At 37.5% G+C, this 13,054-nt stretch overlaps 1 protein-coding gene across 2 annotated transcripts in view; it reads left to right on the top strand.

Annotated features, from left to right (window-relative positions):
• Positions 1-13,054, top strand: part of DPYD (dihydropyrimidine dehydrogenase) — a 348,037-nt gene that overhangs the window by 206,764 nt on the left and 128,219 nt on the right. For both annotated transcript variants that reach the window (XM_039718169.1, XM_039718162.1), the window contains exon 14: positions 11,458-11,622. In XM_039718169.1, coding sequence (XP_039574103.1) covers positions 11,458-11,622 — 165 coding nt within the window. The remainder of the gene's footprint in view (positions 1-11,457; positions 11,623-13,054) is intronic.

The following is a 13,054-nucleotide window of genomic DNA, read 5'->3' as shown; positions in this document are numbered from 1 at the left end:
GAAAATACGTAAGTCAGTTCAAGACATACCTAAATATTTGAAATTCATCTCCTTCAGAAAATTTAAATACATGCTTGAAGGAAGTAATGTGGCTCTCATCCTAATTACTCAATCCAGCAATAAAAATATTTTGGATTATACGTAAATTTAAATATAACTTTGGTGATCTGTAACTCCCTGATGTTGATTCTTTGTGCAAGAATTTTAACAAGTCTTTAAATAGGATTGTAGTAAAAACATTTTTATTCTTGAAGAAATCATATATTTTTCCCCTGAAGGAAGGCATCTAGTCTCCCCTCCTCCTAGGAGAATATAATAGTCTTGATTTACTTAAAGAAATCTGGAGGAAAATATTTTAGTGATAGTTCACAATTTATTAATGGAGTTTTACAAAACAGCCTCTAGGAACAGCTAGAAATACATTGATTATATGGCTTCCCTGTGAGAAAACAGTAATTAAAATTATAACACAGATTCTATCAGGACATGTTAATATTTAATTAGGCAATAAATGAGCTTGGTACAGGTGTCCAGAGTTGTTGACAGGAGCTTTTTTAATGCATGTAGTATTGTCTCTTAAATAAATAGTTACCTCTTTGCTTTTTTCCAGTGTGAAGTTACATGCCTAATTAGCAGCAATTAGTATTGCAGTGTTAGAATTATGAGATGAACTGCAATTCTCTTTTATTTTTCTTCTAGAGGAGCTCATTCTGTGGCCTAGTGTGTCTTGGCTTCTAGGTCATCCTGTTAGGAACCTCCCAATACTGCTGCTGCCCTATTGCCTTCTTAGAGTAATTTGTGTAGCAATTAGAAAACAATATTATAGAAACTAACATTGAGTTTTCTCTAATGATGATGTTTGAAAAAACTCTATTAATTTGGCCTCCCCATCAAGTACAAGAAGAGAATTTGTGTTCTCCTTTAGTGACTCCCTTTAGTGACTCTTTCAAACTTGCTGCTGCAAGCATGTAGTGCAAGTCCTCCTTCTCTTTCCTGGGTCGTATTTATTTTTAAGGGGTCTTACCTTTGTTGCTTCCTCACTGATTTTCTTAGACTCACACTTCTATAAGTGCCTTTTCATTTGATTTTCATGGGACCATTCAATAGCACTTGTCTAGAAAGAAGTCTTAAGAATTGCTGCTCCTTTATTTGGTCAATTAAATACGTTTACTTCACAACAAGTCTTGATCACTGATTAGAGGATGATGTTCCCTAACAGCTGAAAATGGGCTAATATTTTTAGATATCTGTAAAATAATTAATCTGTTAAAGCAAGCTAAGTTTTTATGAACTAAATCCACTGTAGTCCCAAGGGTAAGCTTTATAGGCTGAAGTGCTATATTTCACTTATTATGTATTCATTTTCCCCCTTTGTGAATCTACACAGGACCTTAGAAGCCATGGTACAGAAATATCAGTTTAGGATACAGGTCAAAAGCTGCAATCAGTGCAGATATTTTATTTTCCCTTGTGCTTCTATTTATTTTATTCTCTTCTCCTGAAATCATTAGCATTTCATCATTTGCATCATGTTTTTCTGTTCTTGTGACCTCTTAGTGAAAATTAATTAATGTTTTAAGGCAATTACTGAACATTTTTCCCATCAGTCAGCTAAAGCAACCATTCATTGATTAGTTAGTTTACTATATCAAAACACCAAGACCCAACAATTATGGAATCATTTAGGTTGGCAAAGACCCTTAGGATCATCCAGTCCAACCAATAACCCTGAACTGCAAAACCAGATCCAAAAGCGAATGTCTGCATACAGATACAACATTTTTTCAAAAACTACAAGTTCTACTTCTCTTTCCTTTGATGGATGTAGTTTTTGACCACAATACATTTTGACAGCAGAAATTTAATCATGTCCTTCTGCTTAGACCTTTATCAGAAAGCTGATAAAATGTGTGCTCACACTGATCGCTAGCAAGAAATTTTTAAAATGTCCTTCAGGTTTTTTTTTATTTTTCTCCTTTCCATCCCTAACTTCCCTGTCTCACAGAGAAACTGATGTAAAGCTGATGAGAATTTGGATTTGCTTTGAAAGCATCTTTTGTTCAAAGACTAATTTTAACCTTGTGATAGAAATTGCTTTTTGTATTCTGTTGAATGTGATATCTAGTAATTGTTTGTCAAGACAAAGTGCTGTAGGACATAATACATTTTAAAAATTATCTTTCATAATTACTGTAAAAGTGTCCTTATATTCTAATGCCTAGAAAACAAGTAAGTATGTAAAAAGAGGAAAAAAAATGTAAATGTTTTAATGTTAAAGGAATATGGCCTTGTATTGCAAAAAGTGGTGTTTTTAAACCACTCAAGCAAATGTAATTGTCAGCAAAGATCAAATACTTAATTTCCTTATGAAATATACAGCTCAACTAGAAAGTATTTGTAGATTTGACATAAACATTACAGTTGCTATTCTATTTTTTTTTAACTTTTATTCCTAATTTGTGTTGTATTTGAATCTCCTAATTTATTATTTTAGCAAGCTTAAGTTTATAATATTGAGACTTGGAGACAGACTTCATGTCAGAAATAACAAAGTTTCGGGGCTGGCTGTTCTTTTAAGCAAGGACAGCAAACGATTCCTATTTGACTTACAGTGGGGAAGGGATTGTTCTGCAATTATTCTAAAGTAAAGAGTAGAATTTTTTTTTTATTTAATACACTGATCTAGTGGGATTATCTAAAGGGCTTGGGATTTGCTGTCTTCATCACAAGTTATGGGTACTGATGGCATTCTGTCTGGGAATTGCATTAGTGAGGAAGGTGTGCTGAGCAAGCAGCAGTGATAAAAGCTTAGGTAGAAATGAAGTTCGGTGTCTGTAAATTTTGAAGTTTCTCATGCGTTCTCATGGTTAAATCTTAAAGCACTAATGAGACCGTATAGAAAAACATTAAATATGCGGTAACTAAACCTCTGACTTGTCATTTGTCTTTCACACAATGTGAGTGGTTCAGCAGTTTTTCTCCAAAGTCCTGACACATTGCTTTTTCCCTTATGGGGCTGCAGTTTTCTGTGCTAACTTAGTGATTTGGAAAGCCAGCTTACTCACTGAAGCTGTAGTGTTAAATTGATTTAATAAACACAAATGTGATAGTTTAATGTTGTAAAATCATTTATGAGGTAATGGTGTGTTTTTTTTAAAAAATAGTGTGTATAAAAAATTATTCAGTCACTAAATGGAGCAGGATATTAAGGAAGATTTACAAGCATTTTTTGTGTTCCAGACTTCTGGAATATAAGTACAGATTTGGGTACTTTCATCTTTGCAAACACAGAACAAACAGACATCAAAAGACAAATAAGAATATTTTTAAGGTATCGTCTTCCCCTCTGTAGCATAAAAGATCTTGTATGTAAAAGCTGAAGAAGCACAATTGTAAGTTACAGCAAGGTTCCTTTTCAAGTTGTGTTCTGTACTAGTGGAGAGATCAGAACACTTATGCTTTGAATCACCAATGTGAAAAATGCTGGAAGGCTGAGGGAGTAATACGTTTTTAAATTCAGCTCTTACTTTGCTGAAGAAACTTAAAAATAATTATTTTACATCATATTATCATTATATACTATCTATCTTCAAGGAAAGGAGAGCAATGAAGAGGAGAGCAGGGCTAGGCGTAGACTTCATTCACAAAAGCAATGGGAAAAAAGGAGGTGTCTTTATGGTACTTTTCATACCTGGTGGTGGAGAGATTAGAGCAGTTTCTGCATGGTGGGATGTTCTGAGATAAGTTTTTTTGTCAGGGTGGTTTTCATTTAAAAAAAAATGCTCCTGTGTGCACTGAGGGAAAGAGAGAGAGTGAGGAAGCAACACAGATGAGGTTTTGTGCTTGTATGGGAAGATTATAGTCTGGCCTATTCCCTCACTAAAAAAATGGTAAATGCAAGTGTTAGAAATTGACAGGCAGCACTGTGTGCAACATGTGGTTTGTGCACTGGAAGGTGCCAGCCAGGGGCTACATCCAACCTCCTTGGGCAGAAATCATAAGCAAATTTTCTTGCCTTTCTCCATGAGCCAGTAAATCTTCATGTGCTTTGCAAAAATCCTACTCTACTACATAAGGTCTTGTAACTGTTGGAATGGTTTTGTGTTTGTAGAGGTCCTTACTGTGCATTTATCATCCAGTTCAGCTGGAAAAAATTCTGACTTGGGGAAATTCAGGACAACGAGTCAGTGCTTTGGGCCTCATAAAAGAAACCCTGCAGGGATGTAGTATGGCTGAGTTGTGATGGAGAGGAGGGGAGGAACAAGTCAGAAAGGTTGTACAAGAACAGCGCTGTGTGCAGTGGTATTGTTGCTTCAGGTTTCACTTGCCTTTTGTGGATGGTTAAAACTCCAGAAGGGGTGATACTAGACACAGTCTGGCTAGACAGCTGAGTCACAGAAGAGGCAAATCATCACAAGACCTTGAGTGAGAGTTGGCAGGGAATTACGAGGACATAAGTCTGTGATGCCGTTCGTATCTAGGAGGGTGTGCAAACAGCAGTGAGCCAGATTTCCAGAATGCTTTAACTACTGCCATATTAGGCAGGAAAAGGCAAAGTCTCCCCATGTTTTCACTGAGGTGAAATTGTAATGAAGTGTCTCCTAGGGAACTTTAGGGTACTTAGGGAAAACTGAATCTTGATGTTGGGGGGTTGATTAAAGCATTTAGAAAATAAGCCCTAAAACCATGGCACACATACTAGATATTGAAGTCTCTTCAACCTTTTCAATACATTTTTGAAATATTGGGGAGAAAAGCACATCATAATTTGGTTAAGTAACTGCATACTTCAGCAGTACTTTGTTATTCATTTAAAGAAGGTGGTGTATTGAACATAGTAAGGTAGGAGCTTATATTTGAGCTAGTTTTTTACATTGCAATTTACTGTGCACTAACTTTAACTATGCTGTTTTAAAATACTGGACTTAAATTACCTCCATAAGGTATTTATTTATATCTCTCCTTCACAAAAAATCCATTGTGGCTACTTTGGTTCTCACTTTGACATTTAATGAGCAGCAACCCCAGGAATGTACAGAATGCATACTCCACTTTGCAAGTATAACACCCTCCTTTCCTAGAAGAAAGGAAGGTCAAATAAATTAACTTTGTTAGAAATAGTAATCTGCTCATTGTGTTTAATCTTTTTTCTCATATTAATGAAAAGAAACTGACAATGGTCACTAATTCCTATCTGCTTTCATATGTTAAAGCTGAGAAAAGCTTAATTTGAAGTATGAAGTGACTTTCATTGACTTTGGGGGCCAACATTGCAAGGCAAGTTCTCTGTGTCTCTTAGAAGTCTCTCAGAGTGAAGAAAACTCAGGTTAACACTTGTTGTAGTGTGATTAAATGCATGATTAAATGTATTTTTTAAATCTAAAAATCTTATTTGAAACCATAGTAGTGCTGCGGCCATTTACATTGCAGAACACCTATACTTCAGGAGTGAATAGTTGTACAATTGTTTAATATATTAATAAAAGCTACAATCAATTTTTTTCCAGAATGTATATCCAGAATAAAAAATGCCAGGTGTTCTCTTAAAGAGCTGTCTTGTAAAAGGGGTGATTTTCTCAAACCATTTGTGTTTGATTAGTCTGTCAGTGCCCCAGGAAAGCCGATGCCCTTGTGCCCCACCAGTCTGTCAGTGTCCCATTCAGGGGACCCTTCACTGAACAGGCACTGGATCAGAGGGCAGCTCCACTGGCCTGTTCAGGGTCACACAGCATAAGAGACAGCCCTTCCTGGGGCTCACAATGGACTGTATGAGCCACTGCCAGCGCCTTTGAACTCCCACTAACAGTGCACAGAATAACATCCTTTATTAATATAATAGAAGATTGTCACAGGTTAAAGTTCAAAGATTGCTGGTGATAGTATCTGGCTGCAAGATTGTATTCAAAGCAGTATAAGAATAAGCTCTAATTCCTAACAAAAGCTAGCTTGAGACAATGAGTGTACATAAAAATACAGTTCTTACCCAAGGCATCCCTGGGGGGGGGAAAAGGTGGCTCCCTCTGACTGATCCCCGAAGCTGTGATGGAGTATTCCCTATCTTCTCCCCATTTTTAACTTACTTTTGTACTATTTTTTATGTTTGGGTGGAGCATGTATTGTGTGTGGGAAGTTGGGCATGTTGACTGCATTCCATCTGGGGAGTAGCAACCACGTTTTCTCCCTATAATTTCCATACTGTTATAATTGTGTTTCTAACTTTCCACTCCTCTCTGTATTCTGTTTCATCCCCCCCTTAGCATGTACATTAACTGCAATTTTTGTAATTTTCTTTAATTTTACCCCTCTTTTCCCCACAACACCCTGTTATTTCAAGTGTTCATTAACATAGTTTTAGCAGAAATATTTTGAAAAAAAATTGGGAAGAAGAAGAATGTTTTGAGCTCTGCAAATCAATAGGAACACATCAGAACTTTAATATGAAAAATCGTACAGATTTATTATCTTGGTTCTTTTTATATTATATTTTATTGTATTTTCCTAGTATAACTGCATCAACTGAATAGGCATGAGGTGGCACACCTCCTGGGAGACTGCTTTTCTGCAACTGGCCTCTTAAAATGTTTTTCTCCCATTTTTTCCCCTTTTTTTTTAGTTTCTAGGAGACATGATTATGAAATAAAAAGTGAACTCGGTTAATGAAGAGCTGTCTTCTTGGTCCTCCTAAAACAATATGTCTGAGAGAGAGAGGTGAATGGTTTGATTAATTTCTACGTGTCATTAACTTCCATGCCCTCAGATGACAATGTTAATATTCACAATGTGAATTATTTCTCAGGTGGTTGTTTTAGGAGGAACATGCAATGCATGTACTTATTGCATGATATAGCGCTGTGCCCAACAACCCTTTGGATGCCCTAAAACTTGAAATGCCGCTGCTGTCCTGCTTTCATTGGCCATTACAGACAGCATGATTGAGATTTGACAGTGCAAAAATCTGTGGCAATTACCAACTGCAATGTGTACAGTGTGAAGCAAAACAAAATCCAGAATGGCTAGTAAGGTATGGACTGACATATTGATACATGCCTAAATAAAGTTAGCTAACTAAAAGCTGCTGAGTGTCTGGACTTTATCTTTAAACTGTTGTCTCAAATCTCTCAGCCCATTAGACTTAAGTAGTTTAGAATTCAATGATCTGATTGCAGAGTTCAGGGATTATTAGAGCAAATGGGACCTGATCAATGCCTTGGGTCATCTTTTCAGTGTGTTAATTAATTAATCAACAGGAACAGAAATATATGTGTAATGCAAATTAAGTCAGTCTCAAGTTACTAGAATACCAGAATTACTTATATGCAGGCAAAGGGAATCCAAAAGCAGCAGGATATTAGTGCTTTTATCTGTGGAACACCACGTATTTGGTGATGTCCTGAACTAGAGATAGTTGCAGGATTACTGTGATTGTTTCTGCTGTGCTCTCCTTGAGAAATGAATAAGCTTGTGAGGCAATGGAAGAAATTTAGTAACTGAAACATTCATGATTTACAGTCAGCCCTTGATTCTGTTTGTTGTCACTGTTTCTCTTCATTTACATTAACCCCAAAACCAGGTTCTTTTGCTGTAATCCAGTACCAAATACAGTTTCCCTAATCCCCAAGTCCACATTGAATTGCAATATTTCCACATGAAACAAAGTAATTTTATGTGGTGCTTTCTGTTATCTTTGCCAATTTCTTCAGTTTTGGTTTTTTGTTTTATTCCCATAGCTTCGTCTTTTTGTGTGGAAAGTTATAAGCTTTGTTCTCCCCTAGTTTCTCCTTATTAAAAGTGTTCTATCTTTGGTCTTCAGAGTACATGAAAATGCTGTGCTGTTTTACTCAAGGACTGTACCTTGCCTCCCTTGCATGAGGGAGTTGGATACTTGATTTGTTTTGGACATTGGAGACATTCTTCTATTCCTGTATGTGGACCTCTCATTTTACTTGTGTGCAGGAACCAGACCAAGTCAGGTCATATCTCTGTTTAGAACCAGTAAAGATTTTAGGTTCAAATCCTGAAGTACTTCCTGTCAGGCTTCTCACTTCAGTTCTGTTGTGGTTTTTCATGCACATGGTAATTTTTATTAACAATAAAAGGGTTATGTGCATAGTTGGGATAAGGAAAAAACTGGAGTTTTAGAAAAGAAAATGAATTATCATTGCCAGAATTTGGCCTCACAATTCCTACAAACAGGAAAAGACAGTGTTCCATTAAAACTCCAGAAGGTGGTTTGTCACAAACTCCAAGGTCTGGAGCACAAGGGCTACTTCAGCTGATCTGCCATCACCTGCTGCTTTTGAAGACAGGAGTAGCAATTGGCCAGCCACCAGAATTTCCTGTTATAGTGAAACAACCTGTGGTACCATGTAAAATTCATTCCTAAAAGCAAGGGCCATGAAGTTGGCTAAGCCCAGCCAATAGATCCTTTGCCCAGCTCTTCCCTTGTTCAGCTTTCTCATAGCCATGGCAGGAGACAACAGATGAAGAGGTTGGTAAGGCAAGTTCTGTGTAGGTATTTCACACTCATCTCAAAGAGACAATTTTCTATTCTGTCACTTGTGTGATTTTATTTTGTATGTACATAGACAGATTCCTTGAATCATCACATAAGTTATAAATTCCATTTTGTTTCCATGAACTGTGAGTCTCCCTGTGCCTGGGGCTGTCATGTGCTAACAAGAGACAGGAGGAGTGCCAGAGTGTCAGTCATTACAGACTCTTTCCATCTAGTTTACTCGTAACTAGGCGGTGGCAAATGAGGAATGAGATCTTAAATAAGGACAGCATATCCCTCCCACAAGGAACCGAGACAAAGCAGCCAGGTGGTAATGTTTGGATTTCAAAGACAGGAAAGATTTTTGGAAGCAGAAATGGCTTGGTCAGGAAAGATAAAGTGGTGCATGGATGCACCAGAGAGGTCTTGAGGCACAGAGGTGGTGGGGTGGCAGTGGAAGCCTCTTATTCATTGGAAGAAACTGACGTCTGTGCTTCTGGGAGGGGAAGGTCTCTGAGCACCAAAGGGGATCTCACAAAATCTCAAGGAAAATTCAATAGTGAGGAAACGTAGGCAGAGAGATGAATGTGTGTTTACTATTTCATGTGGCTCCGTGTATCTCTTGTGGTCGTTAAAGTGAAGAACAGCTGCTTTTGAGGCAGTTTGCAAAGTCTGTGCATTCCCTGATTCAGCTCTGTGGGATCCTGGAGAGAGAAATTGTCACTCAGATGTTGACTGTAGCTTAGCTCTGGGAAAGAGTGTGTCAAAGCTGTGGGGCGTCAGCAGCAATTGCAGGGTCTAAGCCAGGGTGTCTCCTTTTAGAAGGGAGAGGAGATTGCCTGGAGACCCGAGGCAGATAGGAAAACTTCAGAGTGTTTTTATGTGGAAGCAGACAGCAGCTTTGAGAGAGCCTCACAAGAGGTGTAATCTAGGCTGTAATATCTCAGTCTTTGAATTCTTACCTGTAGTAAAATGAAATGAGTGAAAGAACACCAAAGCTTGCACACAATGAGATAACAAGTGGGACCATTGGTGGCTCCAAGCATTATCTGGCAAACACATGCACACGAGCGAGCCGCAAAATGGAAGTCAGACCACGTACATCACCGTAATTTGCACTAAACCCAGGAGTAGTAATTCCCACCAGCAGACAGGCTGTTAGCTCAGGCTTAGTGCCATGCTACAGTAGCTGCTTAGCTGCTGACTGCTTTGGAGCATGGGAGAAAGCAGCCCCTGGTTGCTTGCAGTGTGGTCAGGGAAACTCCCACTGCAGCTGCCCCTGTGCCTGCAGTGACTGCCTGTCGCTGGCTGTGTGTTTGCTCCCTGGCACGATGGCCAGTGTGCACCAACAGCTTCCTGGGATGGAGGCAAAGCACAAGCTCCTCCGAGGCAATCTAAAAGGACTGAAATGCTCAAGAGGATAATGTGGAGCAAACTGATGGAAATGGTTCCTCTGCATAAACTGCAATTTTTGTAATTTGTTTAGGGAGCAAGGGGAGTGCATTTTGCTGTATGGTATTGGTTTGCATAAATTCAGAAAGTGTTATGAATTATTTTTTTTCTGAAAATATAACTGTTGAGAGGGAGGTGGAGGTTTTCTGATGAAATAAAAATAGTATAATAGGCAAATGGGAGATTAATGGGGTGTCCGTGTTCCAGACATACTAGGTCTGAAAATAGATGAACTGGCTAGATTACCTTGTATGATTTTTACATATGTAAATGGACATATAACTATCAATATAAAATATTAGTGCATATTTACTGTGTAATAATTAATTCAACTTTATAAGCAAATTAAGATTGCCTCAAATTTACATACAATGTGAAGAAAAGTCCTTTTATCCTCTGTAACTGCAGCATTTGGCAGATTCAGGAATAAATAATCTTTTGTGGCAAGGGTATGCCTTATCAAACATATGCAGATCAGTGCTAATTAATGCTAATTAAGGTTTCCTGTCTATCTAGCTGGAAAAACGTCCAAATGTTATGAAATCCAGTTAGTATGCCTATTACCCTAATTGTTTTATATGGGATGGTTCTTAATTAAAATATGTAAATTTACCTTAATTGCTATATACTAATAGAGGTTCATGTTATCTCACTGAAAATGACAAGATGGTGAGGAGGGGTACTTAAACAAATAATTCTGATACGTTTGTAAATAAATGACCTTTACTCAAAATTATTTTTAATTGGAAATTGGCAAAAGGAACATTTTGCCATCTATGTTTCTCTTTAGTTTTAAATAATGTCAGAATTTACAGTTCTTTGTTAATATAGATCTGGTGACATCGTGGCTTAATTAAGACTACTAAACAAGTCAACATTTTGTGTGTTTACTACGTGTTTCAAAATTGTTTGCTAGCCTCACATTGACCTTCAGAAATGTCATACTTTACAATATTAATCTTTATTTTCATTTTTTTTCTGTTTTGTTTTGATTTTTATCACTTTTAATCATATGGTTTTGTTTGTGAAGTTTGATGTACTGGTGTACTTTTGCTGGTGCCTGACCCATGCCTTCACAGCAGAGAGGCTGGTGAGCTGCACCTCTTTGAGCTTCACCTGTGAGTGCAGGACATGGACTTTGACCACCTTTGGGGAGATAGTTCCCATGTCTGCTGGGATATGACTGAGGCCCACACAGGTTTCTACACAAGGTCTTGTGTGGCCTCTGCCCAACACAGAAGCACTATTTGAACAGTATTTTCCATGGCAGTTCATAGGTGTACAATATTGGTGATTTCTTTATAATTTTCATGCCATTTCACACACAGAGCAAACATTTTTCTCCTCTGATGTAAGGAATTTAATTGGAGAATCTGCTAATTTAGAGAACTGGCCTATAGTTGTAATTTTTTTAAAACACCTGGTACATTTTTGCTTGTATTATATAATATACATCATCAACATAAACCTCACTTTGCAAAAGCTGTCTGAAAGTATTTCCTATTTTGCAGGATATTGTAACCAATGTTTCCCCAAGGATTGTGCGTGGAACTACTTCAGGTCCTCTGTATGGCCCAGGCCAAGGCTCTTTTCTAAACATTGAACTGATCAGCGAGAAAACTGCAGCATATTGGTGTAAAAGCATTGCTGAACTGAAGGCTGACTTTCCAAACCATGTAAGTGCCACTTAATCATAAAGATGCAACATACTTACTTGGAATCTCTAGTTTACAGGTCTGTGGAACTGTTGTATTTAGCATCTTTGCCATAGAATGCAAATTGCTTTATTGACATACAAGTACATTGTTAAAAACCAGAAAAGCCCATCCAAATAATATTTATGACAGAAGACTCTGTGAAATTGCTGTCATGCAGAGGACAGTCATGATTTTTTAATTTGGCTGATGTTTACTTTCAAACAGATAATATCAAGGGAAAGAGTTGATTCCAGTGTGGATGCTCAGCAGTTCTGTTCTGAATAATTTTGTATTTAAGATCATATGTAATTTATAATAAGAATTGTTACTATGAATTGAATTTGATCATAAAATGAATGTGTGTTCTTTTCATTCTTAATCCAAATGTGAAAGATGCTTGTAGTATTTTTATAAACAACTGAGTACTCTAGGTAAAAAAACCCAATACTTAAAATTAAGTTTACTACGAGGACAGAGTTTTGTTAGAGCCTCTTCGGCTGTGGGGAATATCTGTGTCTGAAAGATGACAATCACAGTTGGGAGCAATGACACCAGCTAGCTGGCATAAATGGTTTTCAGCTACTGTTCTTGTGAATAAGGACAACGAGGTAGAAAGTAAAATTCTCCTCAGTCATTATCTTGAATAGATAGAATTAGAAATCCCATAGCCTGTATATCTTCTGTCTTGAAGTTATTACCTCCATGCTTCAGCTATGAGCAAAATAAGTGAACATTCCTGAATATATTATGACATGAAGATAATCAAGAGGTTTTTTCTTATTCCTGATGTTTAAATGTGCATATCAGCAAGTATAAAAGTGTTTAAACATTTCATATTGATAGTAAGAGTGCTGCATGTTTAATATCCTACTTCCCTGTGAATGGACTGTGTTTCTTTGCTGAGATTCTTTTTGCTTTATTTACTGTGACTGATCTTCATCACAATGAAAGCATGAACCCAATGATAATATTCTATTCCCTTATTTTGATTTTAGCGTCCTTTGTAAAAGTCCTGGTTACTGCATGCAGGCCATTTCTGCTGTGGGAATGCTATCCCACTGCAGTCTTCACCAAAAATCCCTCACAGCACTTTATGCCTGAGATCAAACCATTATCTTCTGTGAGGTAAAACAGTAGCAGCATTTCAAAAGGAAGATTTGAATTTTCTGAGACCTAGCACTGTGTGTGGGATGAAGAAGTCCCACTCTTCCAGAGTTCCTGGGGTGAACATCTTCTGATCATCCCTCATTATATGTGAGTTATTACTTTGAGAATGTGAATTCAGTTTCTGCACATTGGCTATGGTTGATACTGTGGTATCTTTGAGGTTAGTAATGTCTGCGTGGGCATAGGGGAAGCAGCACCCTGCAGTAGACCTTGGCATTGCTTACAGGGATTTTTAAAACATGCC

The sequence above is a fragment of the Passer montanus genome, unplaced genomic scaffold (genome assembly GCF_014805655.1).
Source record: "Passer montanus isolate IOZ18808 unplaced genomic scaffold, ASM1480565v1 scaffold103, whole genome shotgun sequence".
Classification (NCBI taxonomy): domain Eukaryota; kingdom Metazoa; phylum Chordata; class Aves; order Passeriformes; family Passeridae; genus Passer; species Passer montanus.
The sequence above is the reverse complement of the archived record's forward strand: the minus strand, read 5'-3'. Positions and strand labels throughout refer to the sequence as shown.